Raw genomic sequence first — 21,017 nt, 5'->3', positions numbered from 1 at the left:
TACCTTTTACACAACGTGCCAACTTCACTGGTTTTGGGTTTTGTAATACCGCAAACATCAGCGTTTATCATGATTGATCATTGTTTCGTCATGGCAGGTTTGACGTGGGTTCTGGCATGGCCACCATTCGTGACCCCAACCCCGTCCAGCTGGGAGAGTTCCACACGGTGCAGCTGTATCGTAACCACACCCTGGGCTACATCATCGTAGACGGCGGCGAGCCCATCAACGGCAGCTCCCAGGTAACACACCTGTTGCACACCTCGACGCCTGTGGCGTGTCTCACCGCTGCTCTCGGGGCGTCCCTCAGGGCAAGTTCAAGGGCTTGGATCTGAACGAGGAGCTGCATGTGGGCGGGTACCCCAACTATACGGCCCTGGCAAAAACTGCTGGCATCAAGACTGGATTCGTTGGTACGCACCCTGGCGGAGAAACAGCTTTTCTATGTTTCACCGCTTTTATTTTGACAGGGTGCATTCGCCAGCTGGTCATCCAAGGGGAGGAGGTCATCTTCAAGGATCTGCATCGCAGCTCCACCGGCGTTACAAACTGTCCCACTTGCAGGGATCACCCGTGTCAGGTGGGCGGCTACCGTGCATTGAAGGTGTGCTCACTTCCTGTTACCTGCTTCTCTGTTTGGACTTCCTCTCCAGAATGGAGGACGGTGCGAGGACTCAGACAGCAGCCTGTATAAATGTGGCTGCCCTCGAGGGTTTACCGGCAGCAACTGTCAGCATCATTCGTCGCTCCACTGCCACTCAGGTACAGGTGGTCGTAAACACTCCATCGAATCCTTTAGCTCAGTGCTTGTCGACTATTTCCTGTAGCGCCCCCCCACTGGAAGAAGAAAATGTTTCAACACTACTACCGTAATTTCCGGACTATAAGCCGCACCAGCTAAATTCAGGGGAAAATACAGATTCCTCCATATATAAGCCGCACCCGACTATAAGCCGCAGGGTTTTGATGTGTAATTACCGTAGTATATAGGGGTTCCTGCTACCACGGAGGGGATTGTCGGGACAGAGATGACTGTTTGGGAACGCAAAGCGTCCCATTTATTAACAATAAATCTTTCAATCATTCAATCAAACTTTCACATCTTTGACATGGCGAACAGCATTCATGCAGAGTACAAATAATACAACGGTGCAAAGTAATACAAAGTGCTCGCCTGTACGTTATCAAAATAACCAGCCTACCGGTATATGAAAAGTCAGTCTATAATCATTGTGTCATCGTCTTCCTCCCGTGTATTAAAACCACCGAAATCCTCTTCGTCGGTGTCGGAGAAGAACAGGCCGCAAATAAGCCGCACCCTTGTATAAGCCGCAGGGACCAGAACGAGGGGAAAAAGTAGCGGCTTATAGTCCGGAAATTACGGTACTCACCGCAGCGACGATAAATAGCATAATATGTCTATAAAACTGTTATAAGTACACCTCTGCATAACATAGTATCCTCATTAACGTTAAAGAAAACAAAATAAAGAAATAAATATACTAGGGGTGCACAACAAATTTATTCACATTCGAATCGCGCTTTCTATTCATTCTGATTCTAAATCAATTAAGAATTTGTATCTAATAATTTAAAAAAAATATATATATATATATATTTATTTTTTATTTTTATTTTTTTTAAATTTTGAACCATTTGATAGTAGGGATGCACGAAAAAATTCTAAATTGCTGAATTGCGATTCTTATTCATTCCGATTCTGAATTGATTCATAATTTTCAAAAGTAAAAAAAATATATATATATATATATATATATATATATATATATATATATATATATATATATATATATATATATATATATACATATATATACATATATATATATATATATATATATATATATATATATATATATTTTTAAATATTTTCTGTGGTTTATCTGTTTTAAAGTGCTCAATACCAGGGTAGAGCGGAAACCCCTGAAGAGCAGGGAGACCTGCAAAACAGGCTTGTAGCGATGAAATAGCATCTGTATTTTTTTGTGACATAGCGTATATGTAAAAAAAAAAATATATATATATATATATATATATATATATATATATATATATATATGTATATATGTATACATATATGTATACATATATGTATATACAGTATGCACTATATATACATAAGAATCAGACTTATGTATATTTTTATAACAATCAATTTCTGAAAATATGTTTACAGGACATCATATGTAAAAAAATAAAATAAAATAAAAAAAAAAAAAAAAATATATATATATATATATATATATATATATATATATATATATATATATATATATATATATATATATACATGTATATATATATGTCTATATATATATATATATATACGTATATGTATATATATATATATACATGTATATATATATGTCTATATATATATATATATATATACGTATATGTATATATATATATATATATATATATATATATATATATATATATATATATATATATATATATATGTACATATATATATATATATATATATATATATATATATATATATATATATACATATATGTATATACATATATATGTATATACAGTATGTACTATATATACATATAAGAATCAGACTTATGTATATTTCTATAACAATCAATTTCTAAAAATATGTTTATAGGACATCATATGTAAAATATACATGTATGTATATATATATATATATATATATATATATATATATATATATATATATATATATATATATATATATATATATATATATATATATATATATATATATATATATATATATATATATATATATATATATATATATATATATATATATATGCATGTATCTGTATGTCTATATATATATAAATGTATATGTATATATACATATATATATATGTATACATATATATGTATATACAGTATGTACTATATATACATATAAGAATCAGACCTATGTATATTTCTATAAGAATCAATTTCTAAAAATATGTTTATAGGATATCTTCATGCAACGAGAAGATGCTTTTCTACCTATCTGTTTAAAAAAAAAGTTGTATTATAATTATTATACCAAATAAAACATTGCAGGAATCAATCCTAATCGAGAATCGATTCTGAATCAAATCGTCACCCCAGGAATCGGAATCGGATCGAATCGTTAGGCGCCCAAAGATTCACACCCCAAATATAGACATCAACTTCCTAAATAGATGTACTTTATGAACATATGTTTTAGTCTGTAACAGAAAAGTAGCGCACAGCTTTTCAAAGCATGATACTGATGAATAGACACGATACTGATAAAGCATGTCCCTCCCCCATCACACCGCCACCAATTTATGTATCAATAAATACCGCACATTTATCTCACGGTCTGCTTTCCAACAATACGAGCAAAGTGTGTATCTGACCACCTTTGTGACCTGTGACCTCACAGAGGCGTGTGGTCCAGACGCCACCTGCATCAACCGCCAGAGCGGCTTGGGTTACGACTGCCGTTGCCACCTTGGCAAGTTCGGAAACAAGTGCATGGATGGTGAGACACTCGGTCCTTCTCCTTCCAACGCTGGCAAGTCAACTGCAATCACTTCCTCTTTCATTGATCTCCACTCCCACACCTGCTCCAGGCGAGTTGGTCAGCACGCCGCTTTTTGACGGACACGAGTCGTACGTGTCCTATCCTCCGCTGACCAACGTCCACGATGACCTGCGGGTGGAAATGGAGTTCAAAGCGCTGAAGGGAGACGGCCTGATGTTCTTCTGCGGGGGGAAGAAGATGAGGGTGGAGGACTTTGTGTCCATCTCCATGGTGGACGGCCATGTGGAGTTCAAGTATGAACTGGGCACAGGTAACCAATCATACACCTTCTACCTTTCTATTAGTCATCCACTGGTCTATGCTGATGTTTGGTATTTTGACATATTTAAACTTTTTTGTATCGATATCTGCCTTTTTTTTTTTTTTACAACTAGAGCAGAACTACATCAACTCATGCAAATGAAACTCAAAAATATAAAATCTCAAGCAAAAGTCCATTCATGTCACCTGTCTCTTCTTACTTATTTATTTTCAAAATGTATTTATTAGGTTATTATTTTATTTATTATGTACTACGGCTTTAAAGTTTTAATCCGGCATTCACATATATATAATTATACACCAAAACATATACTATTTATTATTATTATTACTATTATTATTATTATTATTATTATTATTATTATTATTATCATTATTATTATTGTGTGAATGTCCAAGCATTCATACATATCACATTCTACACCAAACATTGTCTATTTATTATTATTATTATTATTATTATTATTATTATTATTATTGTGTGGATGTCCAAACATTCACACATATCAGGTTATACAACAAAACACAATCTATTTATCAATATCATTATTTTTCTTCTTCTTCTTCTTCTTCTTCTTCTTCTTCTTCTTCTTCTTCTTCTTCTTCTTCTTATTGTCTGAATTACCTATCAATCACACATATCAGATTCTACACCAAAACATAATCTATTTATTATTATTTATATTATTATTATTATTATTATTATTATTGTGTGAATGTCCAAGCATTCACACAAATAGGATTATACACCAAAACATAATCTATTTATAATAATAATAATAAAAATAATAATAATACAAATAAAAATAATAATAATAATTATTATTATTATTATTATTATTGTGTGAATGCCCTAGCATTCAAACATTCCAGATTATACACCAAAACATCATCAATTTATTATTATTATTATTGTTATTATTATTGTTATTATTATTATTATTATTGTGTGAATGTTAAGCATTCACACACATCAGATTATATACCAAAACATCATGTATTCATTATTATTATTATTATTATTATTATTATTATTATTATTATTATTATTGTTGTTGTTATTATTATTGTGTGAATGTCCAAGCATTCACACATATCAGATTATACAACAAAACATAATATATTTATCATTATTATTATTGACAATATATATATTGTTACTATTGTGTGAATGACCTATCAATCACACATATCAGATTCTACACCAAATATAATATATTTATTATTATTATTATTATTCTGCCCCAGAGATTTTGGCGTGCTCCAGAGGCCACAGTTTTCATCCGATCGTAACCGTTCGAGTATCAAAACGTTCGGCTCAACCAGGAATCGTGATTTTTTTAATTTATTCCCGGATTACCCAGAATTCCCGGTTTCACGGGACATTTTGTCTATTGAAAAGGAATGGGCCAATTTTCCAACATAACACGACAGAGATGGATGGACGTGAAGACGACAGAAAAGATATCCAAACTTTGTGCAAATATCTTGAAAAATATGAGGTGATTGTATAAATCAAGAGCAGGCAGCAGCTCACACATTCTCATACTTTCTGTAACATCCAGGAAGAAATGTCAGCCATCTTGAAAAAATATCTCAACTATAATCTACATGAAGGAGCTCAGAATTGTTGTTATTTAAACGTTGACAATATTTCAGGAGGGAACCTTACAATGTATTAATTCCATAAGGGGTTACCCACATATGCGGTCCTCTCCAAGGTTTCTCATAGTCATTCACATTGACGTCCCACTGGGGTGAGTTTTCCTTGCCCGTATGTGGGCTCTGTACCGAGGATGTCGTTGTGGCTTGTACAGCCCTTTGAGACACTTGTGATTTAGGGCTATATAAATAAACATTGATTGATTGATTGATTGATAAAGTGTTATAAAAGTGTATAAAATGGAGTAGATGAGTTATTGTCATGTAGAGAAATGTCATATTTTGACCAATTTTCCCAGGAGATTTTCTATATTTAGAAATAAAAAAATGATGCTCCTTTCAGGGGTGTCAAACTCATTTTCATTGAGGGCCACATCTCAGTAATGGCTGCTTTCAGAGGGCCGCTTTTTTAAAATTAATTTACATTATGTATGCGGGTGATAACCTGTGATTAATCATGATTAATCGAAATGCAAATCCATTTATTATTGGATTTTTTTGTGTATAACTTGCTTTAAAATCATAAATAAAGTGTCAGAAAAATTGTATGTAAATTATCAAAAAACTTTCCGTTCTCTGAGTTCCCAGTGAACAGACAAGAGGCTGTTTTTGTTGCACCAAGCCAAAGGCTTGGAAAATGCTGCTGTGTACGATGGGAGGAGACGGGAGGAGTTATTTATTGTGATCCAAGAATTGCCCAAGCTCGATCCAGGACCAGTCCAAGCCCGAGGCATCTTTTTCTTTTGTGTTAATGTGACCGAAAACAATGGCTGTTTACATACATAATTCCTTTAGAAACACCTGTTGTTATGTAAACAGGGAAAGTCCAAATAAAAAGAGGTGGCGTACAATCTTTCGCCAGAGCCTGCTGGAGACTGTGCAAGAGTATAGCCCAGACGTTTCTCCTCAAATTGAGCCAAATTTAATTCTGTCTGTTTAATTCCTTGCTTCTTGTCTCGTTTAATAGATGTCATCAGTGTTTGAACCTGACATAAAGATGACAAGCAGATATTTAACTATTTGTTTTTATCTCACAAAAATAGTATGGCAATACAGTATATAATAATATAATTGGCATGATTAGATAATATTAAAGTTTAAAATATGCTTTTTTTTCTGTCGAAATTTAAAGAACAAATGCATTTAGTAAAAAAAATAAAATAAAATAAAGTATTTTATTGAAACCCATTTTTTCCATCATAGAATGATGTGGCGGGCCAGAACTGTCCCCCGGGCCTTGAGTTTGACACCTGTGTCTTATACACACGTAATAAAGGTGTTTTGTTGATAAATTAAATAAAACATCAAACGTTATGTCACCAATGGTCCCACCTTTCCTACAAAATAATGTTAAAAAACTACTTAAAGTCGTGTCCAGATGTTTACTGACATATAATATTCATGTTTAAATAACTTTTACTGCACATGAATATCACCTCCAAATATCACTTATTGACTAATAATCGGTATCGGCCCTGAAAAAACCCAATGTGTTGATGTGTAGTTTCTCTGCAGAGCTGCTGTTTATGAGGTTTTCCTTTCATTTCCAGGTCAGGCAGTCCTTCGCAGTCCAGAAGCAGTTTCTCTGGGCCAGTGGCACCGCCTTGTTGCTGAGCGGAACAAGCGGGACGGTCACCTCAGGCTGGACCACGGCCCCGTAGAGAGGAGGACTTCCCCGGGCAAAGCCCAGGGCCTCAACATCCACACCTCCATGTTCCTGGGCGGCGTGCCCAGCGTGGACCTCCTGCCCAAGCCGGCCAACGTCAGCGGCATGTTCCAGGGCTGCGTGGGCGAGGCAGGTTCTCCCGGGGGACCATCCCAGGACGCTTCTGTCCTTCTCTAAATGTCGCCCCCTTGCTGCCCAGGTTCTGATCAACAACAAGACGCTGGATCTGTCCTACAGCTTCACGGAGAGCCGGGGCGTGCGCAGGTGCGTGGACAGCAGCCCATGTGACCGCAGACCGTGCCTGAACGGAGGACACTGCATGCCCAACGCCGAGTACGAGTACCAGTGCCTCTGCCAGGATGGCTTTGAAGGTCGGCGCCGAAACTCTCTCCTTTTACCTGAAAGCATGTTTAACATATTTTAGCTATTAACATCAGCAGGGTTACATGCACCATGTTTAGCATTTTGATGACGATCTGGATAAAGGTGCCATATAACTGAATGTTTTATTACAGTTTATGTCACATGACACCTATCCTCATGATCTTACCTTGCCAACAGATTGTCTACTGACTAACTGATGGACCAACATGTTACTTTGGCCTGCAAGACGTCACAAGTTTAGTCCTGAGGGGCACATTGAACAAAATGTGTAATATCTGACAGTAAAATCCCTGCAGATCACTTGCTTTACTGCGGACGAAACGTGTAATTTTATGTACAAGATGCACATTGCGAATAAGCTACAGCGTATCATTTTTATATATGACCCAATCCAAACAATCTTTCCCACTCATGGTCTAAATAAACCAACACAAAAAGTCAACACACACAGTCACATACAACACAACCTGCTCACTCGACTTGGTAGATATAATTTTTTTTAAAAAGGTATGAAAAACAACACATCTTTCAAAATTACACCCATTTAAGCTGCTTGATATTTCTGATTGATTACAAAACTTTAAACAGGTTGTCAGGGAAGTAAACAAGGTAAGAGTTAAACTTTCACATATTATTAATGTCCAATTATGTTAATTATTAATTATACATCCATTATATTTATATAAAATATACAAAAATATCATGTACGTATGTATGTAGTGTATATATATTATACATATGTATATATATATATATATATATATATATATATATATATATATATATATATATATATATATATATATATATATATATATATATATATATATATATATATATATATATATATATATACACTACCGTTCAAAAGTTTGGGGTCACCCAAACAATTTTGTGGAATAGCCTTCATTTCTAGGAACAAGAATAGACTGTCGAGTTTCAGATGAAAGTTCTCTTTTTCTGGCCATTTTGAGCGTTTAATTGACCCCACAAATGTGATGCTCCAGAAACTCAATCTGCTCAAAGGAAGGTCAGTTTTGCAGCTTCTGTAACGAGCTAAACTGTTTTCAGATGTGTGAACATGATTGCACAAGGGTTTTCTAATCATCAATTAGCCTTCTGAGCCAATGAGCAAACACATTGTACCATTAGAACACTGGAGCGATAGTTGCTGGAAATGGGCCTCTATACACCTATGTAGATATTGCACCCAAAACCAGACATTTGCAGCTAGAATAGTCATTTACCACATTAGCAATGTATAGAGTGTATTTCTTTAAAGTTAAGACTAGTTTAAAGTTATCTTCATTGAAAAGTACAGTGCTTTTCCTTCAAAAATAAGGACATTTCAATGTGACCCCAAACTTTTGAACGGTAGTGTGTATGTATATATATATATATATATATATATGTATATATATATATATATATATATATATATATATATATATATATATATATATATATATATATATATATATATATATATATATATATATATATATATATATATATATATATATATATATATATGTATATATATATATATGAAATACTTGAAAATATATACACCCCCCAGGTTGGCAAGTATGCTTCTTCTGCTTGTTTGATGTTGTCACCACTGCCACAAGTGGTGGAAGAGTGTATTACAGTCAAGTACGGACCGCGGCTGAGAAACAACGTGCTTTTTGACGACCCGACATGTCATGTGATCCCGCAGGCGAGCGCTGCGAGGTCGCGAGGGACGTCTGCCGCGACGACCGTCAGTGCCAAAATGCCGGCGCCTGCGTGGACGGCCGATGTGTGTGTCCGTCGGGCTTCACGGGCCTCAACTGTGAACAAAGTAAGTGTCGCCACTCTGCCGGAACCTTCGTGATTTTTTTTTCTACGTGTCAGTCATGTAATATTAATAACAAACGTATGATTGGGATTTATGAATCCTGACCTTGGCATGCTGCGACCCCCCCCTACCATGATGCTATATCTCATATCTCACGGCTATTGTTATTATACATCCTGCGCTCACAGGCCGTGCCGTCAGCTTCCCGGAGGCGGCGTGGAGTTCAGAGGCTAGCGTGGCCAATGGTACAGTATTTGAATACGATCCGACCGCGACTAACTGGGGCCGTGTGAGGTCACGGGGGCCCCTAATACCGCCTTAACCGCCCAACATGAGACAAACACGTGGAATCTTTGTCAGGTGGAACTCAACCATTTCTCGCCTGACACCTTTTGTCCTGCTTGACAACAACTTAAGCTGCAATCTTCCTTCCGTCCCTCCCCAAACCTTCCACGTCCTCCAAGTCACCCGCTTGTTTTTGCAAATGTTAAACTAAGAGTTTGAAGTGATCGTTAAAGGCCTACTGAAAGCCACTACTACCGACCACGCAGTCTGATAGTTTATATATCAATGATGAAATCTGAACATTGCAACACATGCCAATACGGCCGGGTTAACTTATAAAGTTTAAATTTCCCGCGAAACTTCCGGTTGAAAACGTCTATGTATGATGACATTTGCGCGTGACGTCAATGGTTGAAACGGAAGTATTCGGACACCATTGTATCCAAGACAAAAAGCTCTGTTTTCATCGCAAAATTCCACAGTATTCTGGACATCTGTGTTGGTGAATCTTTTGCAATTTGTTTAATGAACAATGAAGACTGCAAAGAAGAAAGCTGTAGGTGGGATCGGTGTATTAGCGGCTGGCTGCAGCAACACAACCAGGAGGACTTTGAGTTGGATAGCAGACGCGCTATCCGACGCTAGCCGCCGACCGCATCGATGATCGGGTGAAGTCCTTCGTCGCTCCGTCGATCGCTGGAACGCAGGTGAGCACGGGTGTTGATGAGCAGATGAGGGCTGGCTGGCGTAGGTGCATAGCTAATGTTTTTAGCATAGCTCTGTGAGGTCCCGTAGCTAAGTTAGCTTCAATGGCATCGTTAGCAACAGCATTGTTAAGCTTCGCCAGGCTGGAAAGCATTAACCGTGTAGTTACAGGTCCATGGTTTAATAGTATTGTTGATTTTCTGTCTATCCTTCCAGTCAGGGGTTTATTTCTTTTGTTTCTATCTGCAGTTAAGCCCAATGCTATCACGTTAGCTCCGTAGCTAAAGTGCTCAAGAGGATATAGTATCCAAGGTGGTTTAAAATGCAAATCCGTGATCCACAATAGAAAAAGGAGAAAGTGTGGAATCCAATGAGCCCTTGTACCTAAGTTACGGTCAGAGCGAAAAATGATACGTCCTGCACTGCACGCTAGTCCTTCACTCTCACGTTCCTCATCCACAAATCTTTCATCCTCGCTCAAGTTAAAGGGGTAATCGTCGCTTTCTCGGTCCGAATCGCTCTCGCTGCTGGTGTAAACAATGTGAAAATGTGAGGAGCCTTTCAACCTGCGACGTCACGCTACTTCCGGTACAGGCAAGGCTTTTTTTATCAGCGACCAAAAGTGGCGAACTTTATCGTCGATGTTCTCTACTAAATCCTTTCAGCAAAAATATGGCAATATCGCGAAATGATCAAGTATGACACATAGAATGGATCTGCTATCCCCGTTTAAATAAATAAAAAAATCATTTCAGTAGGCCTTTAAGCGATTGTTACTGCAATGTCAATCACGCACAATTTTGGAGAATGTGTTTTGAAAACGCTAACAAATGAACCGTTTTGAATATTTGCGATGACAAGTGGGTCGTTAGTAACGACTTGAAGGCAGCGAATGTCGTCGTGTTTCTGATGATGCATGGAGAGTCACATGCCGTGGTGTTGGAGATGAGAAGCACAAACAACCTGAATGTGAAGTTGCAAGTTTGGAATTAATTCTTAATTTTTGTCCTTGTGAGTAAAATAACATTTTGTATGATTTGGATTTTTAAAGTGCTTCAAATGGTCTGAATCAACAAATAATGTTTTTTTAAATTGTATTTCATAATATCTTTCCGGATGTTTGCCACTAGAGGGCGCCCTAGCAGTGTGGCTGCAGTATTACTGTATTGCTGTGTTTCTGCCACACAGACTCACCTTATCAGCACGCAGCTTCTTTTGACAACGATGGATACGTCGCCCTGCCCAGGTCAAGCTTCTCCAGAAGGTCATTTGTTTCTTCTGTTTCATGTTGTCACTTTCTGTATGCTTTATTTATATGGAATCTTTGTATGGTTCAATTCTCTATGCATGACTAATATGGAATGTTTTCGTGATTCAGCGCACACGACTCACCAGAGACCATTGAACTGGAGATCAACACCTCCTCCTCCGAGGGTCTGATTCTGTGGCAGGGAGTCGTAAGTTCTGATCCTCTTCGGCTTTGAATGACCCACCGTCTCTCCCTCTCCTTGTTCTCCTGTACATCATTACTCTACATCACCACTGTACATCATTACTGTACATCACTACTGTACATCACTACAGTACATCACTACTGTACACCATTACTGTACATCACTACTGTGCATCATTACTGTGCATCACTATTGTACATCACTACTGTACATCACTACAGTACATAATTACTGTACATACTACAGTAGATCACTACTGTTCATCATTACTGTATACCATTACTGTGCATCACTATTGTACATCGCTACTGTATATCATTACTGTACATCATTACAGTACATCACTACAGTACATCACTAATGTACACCATTACTGTACATCACTACTGTACATCATTACTGTGCATCACTATTGTACATCACTACTGTACATCACTACAGTACATAATTACTGTACATACTACAGTACATCATTACTGTATACCATTACTGTGCATCACTATTGTACATCACTACTGTATATCATTACAGTACATCATTACAGTACATCACTACTGTACATCATTACTGTACATCACTACAGTACATCACTACTGTACATCACTAGTGTACATCACTATTGTACATTACTACTGTACATCACTACTGTACATCATTACAGTACATTACTGTACATCACTACTGTACACCATTACTGTACATCATTACTGTGCATCATTATTGTACATCATTACTGTACACCACGACTGTACATCACTACTGTACATCACTACTGTACTTCATTACTGTACATCACTACTGTACATCATTACTGTACATCACTACTGTGCATCACTATTGTACATTACTACTGTACATCACTACTGTACATCATTATAGTACATTACTGTACATCACTACTGTACACCATTACTGTACATCATTACTGTGCATCATTATTGTACATCATTACTGTACACCACTACTGTACATCACTACTGTGCATCATTAATGTACAATACTACTGTGCATCAATACTGTACATCACTACTGTACACCACTACTGTACTTCATTACTGTACATCACTACTGTACACATTACTGTACATCCCTACTGTACATAATTACTGTACATCACTACTGTGCATCACTACTGTACACTACTACTGTACATCATTGCTGTACATCATTACTGTGCATCATTAATGTACATAACTACCATGCATCCCTACTGTACATCATTACTCTACATCACTACTGTACATCATTACAGTGCATCATTACTACACACCATTACTGTAAATCCCTACTGTACATCATTACTGTACATCACTACTGTTCATCACTACTGTACATCACTACTTTACATCATTACTGTACATCACTACTGTACATCATTACACTACATTACTGTACTTCACTACTGTACACCATTTCTGTACATCATTACTGTGCATCATGATTGTACATCATTACTGTACACCACTACTGTACATCATTACTGTACAATACTACTGTGCATCAATACTGTACATCACTACTGTACACCACTACTGTACTTCATTACTGTACATCACTACTGTACACATTACTGTACATTCCTACTGTACATCATTACTGTACATCACTACTGTGCATCACTACTGTACACTACTACTGTACATCATTACTGTACAACATTACTGTGCATCATTAATGTACATAACTACCATGCATCCCTACTGTACATCATTACTCTACATCCCTACTGTACATCATTACTCTACATCACTACTGTACATCATTACAGTGCATCATTACTACACACCATTACTGTAAATCCCTACTGTACATCATTACTGTACATCACTACTGTTCATCACTACTGTACATCACTACTTTACATCATTACTGTACATCACTACTGTACGTCATTACTGTACATCACTACTCTACATCATTACTGTACACCACTACTGTACGTCATTACTGTACATCACTACTGTACGTCATTACTGTACATCACTACTCTACATCATTACTGTACACCACTACTGTACGTCATTACTGTACACCACTACTGTACGTCATTACTGTGCATAATGATGTAGGCTAACTCCTCCTAAGCTGATTGATGGGCGTGGCATGTTGCTTGTCTAACTCCGCCTCCGTTCCCCAGGAGACCAATGGCACAGTCACTGTGCGAAAAGTGCATGCTAGCAGAAAGGTATCACTCTTTTATTTGTCATCTTTGCTTTATTAAAATGATGTCATATTTGCTTTATTAATATGTTGTCATATTTGCTTGACTAACATGATGACATCACCACACATTAGCTTGGAATGTCTGCATGAATGTTAATAAATGATGTGATGAAAAGGCTTCCTTTAGGGCAGTTTAGTGAAGGGTTGCTAGGCAACAACATCCACTTTGTCATGGTCCTGAATGAAACATGCTGACTCTGCAGGAACGTGGCGAAGGCGGCAAAGGCAAAGACTTCATCAGCCTGGGTCTTCGCAATGGTCACCTGCTCTTCAGGTGAGGCCTTGACATTTACTGAAGTGCATCTTCTTCTTCTTCTTCATCATCATTGTATTATTATTATCATTAGTGTTCTTATTATCATTTACTCCGAGTCTTGCTGACGTGGTGATGTTGATCTCAGTTACCAGTTGGGCAGCGGCGAGGCGGCCATCATGTCGAGGAAGACCATCAACGACGGGAAATGGCATAAAGTTACAGCAGTCAGGTGACATATTTACATATTATCATATTTACAGTTATATATTTACATATTGACATATTTTCTTATATACATATTTTCATATTGTCATTGTCATATTAACATATTTACATATTGTCATATTTACATATTGTCGTATTTACATATTTGTATATACATATTTTCATATTTAGATATTTGCATGTCATTGTCATATTTTCATTGTCATTTTTCATATGAACATATTTTCATATTGACATATGTTCATATTTTCATTTTACATATTTAGATCATTTCATATTTGCATATTTTGATATTTACATATTTTGATATTTACATACTACATTGACATATTTTCATGTTTACATATTTGGATAATTTCCTATTTACATATTTACATATTTACATATTGTCATTGTCATACTAACATATTTACATATTTTCACATTTACATATTGCCATATTAACATATGTTCATATTGACATATGTTCATATTTACATATGGTCATATTAACATATTTAGATGATTTCATATTTACATATTTTTCATATTTACATATTTTTATATTTACAAATCACATTTACATAGTTACATATTGTCATTGTCATATTTACATAATTACATATTTTCATATTTACGTATAGTCATATTTACATATATTCATATTTATATATTTAGATGTTTGCATTTTAATTATTTACATATTATATATTTACATGTTTACATATTTACATTTTCATATTTACATATTATATATTTACATATTTATATATTTACATATGTACATCTACATATTACCATATTTACACATTACATATTATATATTTACATGTTTACATATTTCCATTTTCATATTTACATATTGACATATTTTCCTATTTACATATTGTCTTGTTTACATATTTGAATATTTATTAATCACATATTTACATGTGCATATTTACATATTCACAAATTACATGTTCACAAATTTCCATATTTCCGTTTTACATATTTACATATTGACATATTACATATTACTTATTACATATTTACAAATGACATCTTAACTGCAGACTCATCAAGTAAACCTGCTATTGATTGATATCTGCCCGGGACAGACACAATGAACACAATGAATTCATTATTAATGAGATTTTAGTCGTGCTGTCAAAAGGACACATTTTTCTGAATCAGATTATTTACAATTAACCACAAGTACTTGCATGCATAATTTAACTAATTTAAACATTTCAATTCATTAAATAATGTACATATTTGGACACACGTGTGATTTTATTGTCACAATAGATTAGAAGGTAAAAGAGCATGTGCAGTCAAGATAAATGATGTTTATACATACAATAATGCAATATTTTTGTGATTAATCGCATGCGTTAACTCGTTACTTTGACGGCTCTATTTACTAAACTCCTGTGACACAAAGCTATAATGGATGTTTTGTTCAGCTAGTTTAGCATACATGTTTGCTTTTGGCATCTTTAATGTACAAGAGGTATCAAAGTGGCCCCCAGCAACCTTCATTTTTTAAGAAAGTGGCCCCCAGTGGAAAAAAGTTTGGACACCCCTTCTGGAAGGTTCTGAGAGGATTGATGAATTAATCCAGGGGTGTCCAAACTTTTTCTTCTGTAGGTCGCACACTGAAAAATGAAAGCATGCGTCGGCCATTTTGATATTTTTTTATTTGCAAAACCAATACAATATATATATTTTTTTAACCTTTAGGTCTCCCATCTTCTTAAATGGTATTGTTGTTATACTTCTTAAATGATATTGTTGATGTACTTCTTAAATGATATTGTTGATGCACTTCCTCAATGATATTGTTAATGTATTTCTTAAATGATTGTGTTGATGTACTTCTTAAATGATATTGTTGATGTACTTCTTAAATGATTTTGTTAATGTATTTCTTAAATTATGTTGTTGATGTACTTCTTAAATTATATTGTTGGTGTACTTCTTAAATTAAATGCTATTGTTGATGTACTTCTTAAATGACACTGTTGATGTAATTCTTGAATTAAATTATATTGTTAAATTACTTCTTAAATTATATTGTTAATGTACTTCTTAAATTACATGATGTTGATGTTCTTCTTAAATGATATTGTTGATGTACTTCTTAAACGATATTGTTGATGTACTTCTTAAACGATATTGTTGATGTACTTCTTAAATTATTTTGTTGATGTACTTCTTAAATTATATTGTTGATGTACGTCTTAAATTATATTATTGATGTATTTTTGAATGATATTGTTGATGTACTTCCTAAATGATATTGTTGGTATACTTCTTAAATGGTATTGTTGATTTACTTCTTTAATTATATTGTCAATGTACTTCTTAAATGATATCATTGATGTACTTCTTAAATGATATTATTGATGTACTTCTTAAATTACCCTGTTGATGTACTCCTTAAATTATATCGTTAATATACTTCTTACATTATATTGTTAATACACTTCTTAAATGATATCGTTGATGTACTTTTTAAATTACATTCTTGATATACTTCTTAAATGATGTTGTTGATGTTCTTCTGAGATTATATCCTTAATGTACTTCTCAAATGATGTTGTTGATGTACTTCTTAAATTATATTGTTGATGTACTTCTTAAATGATAGTGTTGATTTACTTCTTAAATGATATTGTTGATGTATTTCTTGAATTATATTCTTGATGTACTTCTCAAATGATGTTGTTGATGTACTTCTTAAATTATATTGTTGATGTACTCCTTAATTGATATTGTTGATGTAGTTCTTAAATTATATTGTTAATGTATTTTTTGAATGATATTGTAGATGTACTTCCTAAATGATGTTGTTGATGTACTTCTTAAATTATATTGTTGATGTACTTCTTAATTGATATTGTTGATGTATTTTTTAAATTATATTGTTCATGTATTTTTGAATGATATTGTTGATGTACTTCCTAAATGATATTGCTGATATACTTCTTCAAAGGTATTGTTGATGTACTTCTTTAATTATATTGTTAATGTACTTCTTACATAATATTGTTAATTTACTTCTTAAATTATATTGTTGATGTACTTCTTAAATTAAATTATGTTGTTGATGTACTTCTCAAATGATATTGTTGATGTACTTCATAAATTAAATCATATTGTTGATGTACTTCTTAAATTAAATGATATTGTTGATGCACTTCTTAAATTAAATCATATTGTTAATGTACTTTAAATTAAATGACGTTGTTGATGTACTTCTTAAGTGATATCGTTGATGTACTTCTTAACTTACATTATATTGTTAATGTACTTCTTAAATGATTTCGTTGATGTACTTCTTAAATTAAATGATATTGTAGATGTACTTCTTAAATAAATTATGTTGTTGATGTACTTCTTAAATGATATTGTTGATATACTTCATAAATTAAATGATATTGTTAATGTACTTCATAAATTAAATGATGTTGTCGATGTACTTCCTAAATAAAAATAACTTTTTTACATTCTGTATGTTTTAGCTGGTTGAAGAGTTGTATTGATTGAAGAATGCCTTGTTTGGTTTCCTTGCAGGGCGGGAAAAGATGGCTACCTTCAGGTGGACGAAGACGCTGCTCTTCACGGCCAGTCCAAGGGCAGAAGCATCATGGTCAACACCAAAGGACACATCTACCTGGGTGAGCTCACCTGAGAACCCTCGTCGCGCCCACGATGGCGTGTTGTCCTCGTCATCTTCATTGTCGTCGTCGTTGTTGTGCCACAGGCGGCGCTCCGGACATGGCCGCCATGACCGGGGGGAAGTTCACCTCGGGAATATCAGGATGTGTGAGGAACGTCTCCCTGATGGACGCCAGGCCAGGAGAGCGACCCGCCAGGACCATCGACCTGCAGGCCCACGCCGCTCACAGCCTCAACGTGCGGCCGTGCACGTCCTAGACTGAAAGGAACTCACACACACACACACACACACACACACACACACACACACACACACACACACACACACACACACACACACACACACACACACACACACACACACACACACACACACACACACACACACAGTTCCAGAGAGACTGACACAAAAACCGTACACAAACCTTGGTGCTTAGCTGCTACCAAAAAAAAAAAAAAAAACTGGCCGATACAACACGATCGTGGTGATACCAAAACACGAGGGTTTCTTCTCTTCCTGTGTTTTTTTTTTTAGTCTGGATGAAGAAGATGAGAAGACGTGCAGTTTACATCCTTTGCAGTCCCTTTTAGCCACGAGTCAGATCCTCTTTGGACTCGGACATGTTTTTACAGCACTGAATTGTATTTATATGCAAATGAAGAAAATACGAGATATTTGTCAGGAGTCATCTTAACAGCAACTTGTATCGTTTTTTGTTTTTTTTTTAACCTGTTTTACTCACAACATTTTTTATTAAGGGTGTCCTGACTTCCGATACCATACTGATATTGGAGTATTGGCTGATACTGCCATTGATCCCATACGATATCAGCATACATACTTGTATCGTTAAAGGAGCGTGGAATGTTAGAAAAAGATTTAATCGAGTGAAAAGAGTCAAACAGAGAACAATAACAACTTATTTATTATTAACTGTCTGGAATGGAATTGTGCTGTCTTTAAGTTGAAGTGGAGTGCTAATTAGGCTCACGATGCAGTAAGTGGAATGATGCGGACACAGTTGTTACTTTCTAACACTGCCTTGGAGACTTTGTATGTGTATAAGTGATATGCAACTATAATTATTTGATACTTGTTTGTATTGACAAATGTCACCTTTTATTGTGCTATGATTATTACCTGTGTCTAGCTTGTGTGCTATTGTGTGCTCAGCTGTTGTGTAGCTGCTACCTTCTCGTAGCCTGTAGCCTAGCACGGTGGCTCTCGAACCTTTTTCACCAGGTGCCGCGTCAGAAAACGTTGGCTCTCCACGTACCACCATAATGACCAACATTCAAATGCAGTAGCGTAGTAGGCACAATTATTCATTAAAAACAAGGCAGACATTTTATTTAATCAGCATATTTGATATTGTTGGTCATTGCAACATTAGACACAGTTTGAACAGTAACACTGTGTTTAACTTAAAAATAAGTATTGTGTGTGCTATTGTGTGCTTAGCTGTTGTGTAGCTGCTAGCTCATAGTTTCCTATAGCCTAGCATGTTTACCTTTTTGTAAATGACTTTAGTATAACGGACGAGATTGTGTGTTAATTGGAGGACTGCTTGTATCGTACATGATATCACACATAAGTAAACACACTGCAGGACTGCTTATATCGCACATGATGTCGCACACAAGTAAACACTGCGGGACTTGCTTGTATCGCACGTGGTGTCGCACACAAGTAAACATTCTGCAGGATGACTTGTATCGCACATGATGTCGCACACCAGTAAACACGCTGCGGGACTTGCTTTTATCGCACGTGGTATCGCACACAAGTAAACATTCTGCAGGTTGACTAGTATCGCACATGATATCGCACACAAGTAAAGACGCTGCAGGACTGCTTGTATGGCGTGTGAAATCGCGCACAAGTAAAGACGGTGCGCGACTGCTTGTATCGCACGTGATGTCGCACACAAGTAAACATTCTGCAGGATGACTTGTATCGCACATGATGTCGCACACCAGTAAACACACTGCAGGACTGCTTGTATAGCACATGATGTCGCACACAAGTAAACACTGCGGGACTTGTTGTATCGCCCGTGATGTCGCACACAAGTAAACATTCTGCAGGATGACTTGTATGGCACATGATGTCGCACACAAGTAAACACTCTGTGGGACTTGTATCGCACGTGGTATCGCACACAAGTAAACATTCTGCTTGTTGACTTGTATCGCACACAAGTAAAGACGCTGCAGGACTGCTTGTATGGCGTGTGATATCGCACACAAGTAAAGACGTTGCGCGACTGCTTGTATCGCACGCGGCGTCGCACACAAGTAAACACTACGCAGGACTGCTTGTTTCGCACGTAATATCGCACACAAGTATAGACGCTGCAGGACTGCTTGTATGCCGTGTGGTATCGCGCACAAGTAAAGACGCTGCGCGACTGCTTGTATCGCACGCGACGTCGCACACAAGTAAACACTACGCAGGACTGCATGTTTCGCACGTAATATCGCACACAAGTAAAGACGCTGCAGGACTGCTTGTATCGCACGTGATGTCGCACACAAGTAATGACGCTGCAGGGCTGCTTGTATTGCACACAAGTAAAGACTGCGGGACTGCTTGTTTCGCACGTGATATCGCACACAAGTAAAGACGCTGCACGACTGCTTGTATCGCACGTGATGTCGCGCACAAGTAAACACGCTGCATGACTGCTTCTATCGCACACAAGTAAAGACTCTGCGGGACGGCTTGTATCGCACGTGATATCGCACACAAGTAAACACGCTGCTTGTATCGCACATGATATCAAACTTTTTACATGCTAGCACATCTCATCACATACTTTTTTTGGGTG

General features: G+C 36.1%; 1 protein-coding gene across 1 annotated transcript in view; it reads left to right on the top strand.

Moving 5' to 3' along the window:
* The window catches only part of hspg2 (heparan sulfate proteoglycan 2), a 337,691-nt gene extending 318,767 nt beyond the window's left edge, over positions 1-18,924 (top strand). Inside the window, exons 72-88 of the mRNA XM_062052774.1 lie at positions 98-242; positions 311-413; positions 471-580; positions 654-762; positions 3,419-3,517; positions 3,609-3,830; positions 7,054-7,298; positions 7,369-7,540; positions 9,274-9,396; positions 9,582-9,638; positions 11,572-11,647; positions 11,762-11,840; positions 13,975-14,022; positions 14,264-14,334; positions 14,462-14,545; positions 18,082-18,185; positions 18,272-18,924. Coding sequence (XP_061908758.1) covers positions 98-242; positions 311-413; positions 471-580; positions 654-762; positions 3,419-3,517; positions 3,609-3,830; positions 7,054-7,298; positions 7,369-7,540; positions 9,274-9,396; positions 9,582-9,638; positions 11,572-11,647; positions 11,762-11,840; positions 13,975-14,022; positions 14,264-14,334; positions 14,462-14,545; positions 18,082-18,185; positions 18,272-18,444 — 2,020 coding nt within the window. The 3' untranslated portion in view covers positions 18,445-18,924. The remainder of the gene's footprint in view (positions 1-97; positions 243-310; positions 414-470; positions 581-653; positions 763-3,418; positions 3,518-3,608; positions 3,831-7,053; positions 7,299-7,368; positions 7,541-9,273; positions 9,397-9,581; positions 9,639-11,571; positions 11,648-11,761; positions 11,841-13,974; positions 14,023-14,263; positions 14,335-14,461; positions 14,546-18,081; positions 18,186-18,271) is intronic.
* Positions 18,925-21,017: the final 2,093 nt, after the last annotated feature.

This window comes from Entelurus aequoreus, linkage group LG07 (genome assembly GCF_033978785.1).
Source record: "Entelurus aequoreus isolate RoL-2023_Sb linkage group LG07, RoL_Eaeq_v1.1, whole genome shotgun sequence".
In the NCBI taxonomy this organism is placed as follows: Eukaryota; Metazoa; Chordata; class Actinopteri; order Syngnathiformes; family Syngnathidae; genus Entelurus; species Entelurus aequoreus.
The sequence above is the reverse complement of the archived record's forward strand: the minus strand, read 5'-3'. Positions and strand labels throughout refer to the sequence as shown.